The sequence below is a fragment of the Octopus bimaculoides genome, chromosome 3 (genome assembly GCF_001194135.2).
Source record: "Octopus bimaculoides isolate UCB-OBI-ISO-001 chromosome 3, ASM119413v2, whole genome shotgun sequence".
Classification (NCBI taxonomy): domain Eukaryota; kingdom Metazoa; phylum Mollusca; class Cephalopoda; order Octopoda; family Octopodidae; genus Octopus; species Octopus bimaculoides.
In genome coordinates this window covers 22,165,501-22,170,726 of record NC_068983.1, presented here as the reverse complement: position 1 = coordinate 22,170,726, position 5,226 = coordinate 22,165,501, and the positions used below count along the sequence as shown (strand labels likewise).

Sequence of the window (5,226 nt, the reverse complement as noted above, 5' to 3'; positions counted from 1 at the left end):
GCACACACACAGTCCAATCATCTATCCTGACCCTCACCCTAACTTCTCACATTCCAACCATCAACTTTCACAAGCTGAAAAAGAGCCCACTGAAAATTCAGAAGAGTTGTTTTAAATCAAAATTTTTCAATGGGGGAGCCATATGGAACTCGAGGGAAGCATTTTGGAGCAAAGGGGCTCTCTTGTACCAAAGAGCACTCTTTCGATAGACAACATCTTGATCTCATAAGCGTTGCGTGATGGAAATAAACTTTCGATTCATTATTCCGTTTTTTTTTTTTTTTCCATTTCAATTTACACATCTGTACTCCGGACTGCGTACAAATGCATATGTAAAACGACGTCCTTTATTTTCTAATCATTATCTGCTGCTATCAAAATAAGTAGTATATTGAAAAATAAAACTATATTCTAGGTTGGGTGGGGGTATTTGTGACTCCAAGGGCCAAAAGGGGGCCTTTGACCAAAATGGGTTGAGAACCTTTGTTTAAATAATAATCTCCTATAATAATACTAATTTCTAAAATAGTTACAAGGCCAGAAATTTAGTTGTATTTGATTATGTGGACCTCTTTACTTGACTGTTGCTTTATCGTTATTTATATGTAAAAAATAAATGTCCATATATGCGCAGGAGTGGCTGTGTGGTAAGCAGCTTCCTTACCAACCACATGGTTCTGGGTTCAGTCCCACTGCGTGGCACTTTGGGCAAGTGTCTTCTACTATAGCCTCGGGCCGACCAAAGCCTTGTGAGTGGATTTGGTAGATGGAAACTGAAAGAAGCCCGTCGTATATATGTATATATATATATATATATATGTATGTGTGTGTATATGTTTGTGTGTCTGTGTTTGTCCCCCCAACATCACTTGACAACTGATGCTAGTGTGTTTACATCCCCGTAACTTAGCGGTTCGGCAAAAAGAGACCGATAGAATAAGTACTAGGCTTACAAAGAATAAGTCCTGGGGTCGATTTTCTTAACTAAAGGTGGTGCTCCAGCATTGCCACAGTCAAAATGACTGAAACAAGTAAAAGAGTATATATATAAAAAATAAATAGTCAAGTCAGTCTTAGTGGGATTTGAACTCAGAATTTATATGCTGTAGAATCCTAATATTAGTACCTGAATTTTGGTAGTGTGCATGAGCTGTTGATTATATATTTAACTAGCTCTTATTTCTTTAACTCTTGAAGGGATTCAAACTCAGCCTTTTAAACAATATAACTAGATATTGTAATACTTTCTATCTGATGCTCTTAATCTATATACTACTAAAACTCAGTTATTATTTGTGTGTGTACTTGTCTGTAATTTAATATTGCCAAACTGGTGCATAATGGGAAAGTACTCTCTAAGTAAGGTAGCTCTGAAATATGAATACAAGTAGAATAAAACAAGTTTCATGTAAATTGGACCACGGATTCTCAAGAAATGTGGTTTTTTGGGGTTTGCTTCCACAAATTTAAGCAGTGAAACTTGGAGTTATTACTCTTTACTGTGAACGCCTTTAGAAATCACTAAACTGGCACATAGTGGGAAGATACTCTGAAAGTAAGGTACCATTGTAATGTGAATACAAACGCAATAAAACAAGTGATGCGTAAATTGGACTATGGGTTCCTGAGATGCGCGTTTTTTCGGATACCTTGAATTGTTGATAACCCAACGGGTCATTGGTAATCTAGTAGTAAACAAATTTCACCAAGTGCAACTATGTCTCTCATCCCTTTGAGATCGATAAAATAACATGATCATTTAAATACTGGGGTTGATTGTATTGGCTAACAACCTTCCCCACTAAAATTGCTGGCCTTGTGACAAAATTTGAAGCAATTACTGCTATTATTGTTAATTTGTAAGCAGCTCATTTGCTCAAACAACTGGAATATTAGTCATTGAAACCAAAGGAAGCTCATTTACTTATATTAACATGGAGGTGGGTGAGCCTCAACAGGAAAGAAATTGTGTGAGAACTTCAATAAAATCCTACTTCCCTAAGCCATATGTCTGAAACCATTTTGAAGTCATGGCTATCATTTACCTTTGATATATATTTTTTATGTTTAAAGGATGGTTGACTCATTATCACAACATGCTGTTGCCTAATTTCTGTTCAAGTGGAAGGAAGTAGAGAACGTGACTTAGATCGGAACTTTTTTAACAAAATTGAAATTCATGATTTAAAAGCGAGAAATCTGTTACTTTATCATTTTTTCCTCTCATTTATATATATATATATATATATATATATATATATATATATATATATATATATATATATAATTTAATAAATCTTTGGTTTCTTTCTAAAGTCATTTCTAATTTCTTGTTATTCTTGTAGAAAATTCCAGACGATCTGGAGATGTGGAGAACTCAGGTGAAAATAATACTCGTTTGAAACTGAAAAGAAAACAAAGGTAAGTTTTTTGTGTCTGTTGCCATGGTTACTACTTCGTAGATGAGCATTATCCTCCCACTTTTTGTTTTTTTAAAGATATATCTTTGTAAATGCTTTACTGAATATTATAGTTCAGGTTTTACATCTATTTTGTGAACCACACCGGATTTTAAATTGAAAACCATGTTATCTCTTCATCATGATCCAACAGCTTACCATTTCCTCTCTCTTATCTGAATTTTTTCATTTTTTTTTTTGTAAGTTTGTTTTTCTTCTTCCTCTACATTGACATTTGATGAAGTTTATGTTAATTAGATAATCTTAAGCAGCTCCTCTACAGTGATCAAGAGGACTATAAAATGGATGGGTTTATCTTCTTAATGAAAAAGTAACATAGATGTGAAGACAAAAAAGACAGCAGTATTACAAATTGACTAAATTATTTATTAAAGAACTCTGGCAGATACCTTCTGACAGAAAAATAAAGGCCCACGATGTATTGGTCCAAGTGTTCAGTGCTCTGCTGCATAGCCACAATGCTGTTGATCTTGCATTATTTAGGAATTGTCTTGCAACAACAGTGAAGGAAATAAACAAGAATGTATTTACCTTTTAAATCTATGGAGTCCACAAGACTCCGTTAGGTTGGCACTTAACTCTTGCTTCTGTAATATCACGAATGATTGGGAGATTTTTGTTTTGCCTCAGTAGCACCCTGCAGCAAATGGTGATTTGCAAACATCGCTTTTGCATGTTTTTCAAAGAAAAACAAAACAAATTCCTTATTTTGCACTCTGGTTTATTTTCTTGTAGCATCCCCTTGTACCTTGTATTTTATAGCACGTACCACCTTTTAGATATTTGTGCTCTGTGTTTAATTCTTTAGAAAATTACTGAAATATTTGAGCACCTATGTCATCTTTAACATCATCATTTAACATACATTTTCCATACTGGCATGGGTCGGATGGCTTGACAAGAGCAGGCAAGGCCAAGGGCCAAGACCAGGTTCCTTAGTCTGTTTTGGCTTAGTTTCTACAGCTGGATGCCCTTCCTAACACCAACCACTTTACAGAGTGTACTGGATGCTTTTTACGTGGCACCAGCACCCACTCCAATGCTTTTAACTTGTGGCTAACACCAGTGCGTTTTACATGGTACCAGCACCAGTGCGTGTTATGTATGACATCTTGACCAAGGCATCTTTACTTTAGCCCTCAGTTGACCCAAGCCTTGTGAGTGAAAGTGGGTGGATTGAAACTGTAGAAGCATGTTGAATGGTCTGTACCTGTAATTTAAAGTTCTTATCTGGTCACACTGTCATGGTGCTTCTGTCTCAAATGTCTGGAATATTCAGCCATTTTACAGACTAATTCAATCATTTGGCTGAACAAGATGGATGCTCATACATTGAAATTGTGAAAGAAAGTGCACGCACAAACATACACACACACACACACTCCCTTTCTCTCTCTCTCTCTCTCTGTCTGTCTGTCTGTCTGTCTGTCTGTCTGTCTCTCTCTCTCTCTCTCTCTCTCTCTCTCTCTAGAGTCATATAGACTCATAGGACCAATTTCCCAGTTTCTGTTGTGTATATATCCTTCCCCTGGATGTCAGTCTATCACTTAATTACTCACTTTTCCCAGCTGAGTGAACTGGAGCAACATGAAATGAAGTCTTTTGTTGAAGAACACAATGCATTGCCCGGCTGAAGAATGAAAACCCCAGTCTTACAATCATGAGTCCAACACCCTAACCACTAGGCCAGATGCTTGTGTATATGTATGTGTGTCTGTGTGTGTATATGTGCATACGTGCACGTGCACACACACACATGCTCATACTGTCTTTCTCTTCCTATGAATTATAGCTCTCTAATAGTTATTGTTTTATCTTCAACGGTTTAAATTATTCTATTTCATTTAAAAAATTTTTTTATTTATTTGTTTATTTTTTTTTTGCAGAGGTGCTCCATATGGTCCTGTTCGCAAAAAGCAAGCTGGCCCAATTGTATGTACCAGCAGCCCGAGTGAGGATCACAACTACAGTGCCACATCAACTCAAGCAACAGACGACGACAGCTATGATGTATCCAGCTCTTCTATCGATGATGAGTACGACTTTGGCCCTGAACCAGATGAAGGTGAAGATGATGAGGATGCCTACAGTGACTTTGACAGCTACCACAGTGATTTTGATGAAGAAGAGAGCTTCAGCGAAGAGGACACTGGGAACCGCCCACACCAGGCTAATGGCTCTCAGCAAGCAGTGTCTTCAAACACATCAGTTATTACGTCTGTTGTCAGTATGACAACTGCAAGCCCAAGCATCGACTCTGCAACAAAGACTGTCACAAAAGAAGGATTTCCTTTCGTTCCGCAGTCAGGTAAAAATGCTAATGAAGCTAGGGACAAATTCATTAACAGACAACACCGCAGTAAGAAGCGGTTGCCCATTCTCGATGAAGATGAGAAGAAGAAAATTGCCGAGGGTGCAGATGCACTTTTGAACCTGGCAGGGATCAAGACAACTCAGATAACGAAAACATCTACCACAGCTGCAGTTGCAGTCGTTGCAACGACAGCCACTACAAACACATCACTCTCACTAACCCCTACACCAGCCATTGAAGCACCGACATTTACCGTGATTGGTTCACAAGATTCAACCTTATTGAATGGCTCAGAAACATGGACAACAGAGCTTTGCAGCTCGGTGCTTGAGACATCTGCCAACCAAAATAATGTTTCAGTACTCCAGCCCTCCACCACCACCACCACTTCCACCACCACCACCACCACTAATCAACAGAATGTCTTGGTGT

At 37.8% G+C, this 5,226-nt stretch overlaps 1 protein-coding gene across 1 annotated transcript in view; it reads left to right on the top strand.

Annotated features, from left to right (window-relative positions):
* The window catches only part of LOC106879200 (forkhead box protein N3), a 383,457-nt gene that overhangs the window by 370,092 nt on the left and 8,139 nt on the right, over window positions 1-5,226 (top strand). Inside the window, exons 8-9 of the mRNA XM_052966714.1 lie at window positions 2,346-2,421; window positions 4,367-5,224. Of these exons, the coding sequence (XP_052822674.1) occupies window positions 2,346-2,421; window positions 4,367-5,224 (934 nt within the window). The remainder of the gene's footprint in view (window positions 1-2,345; window positions 2,422-4,366; window positions 5,225-5,226) is intronic.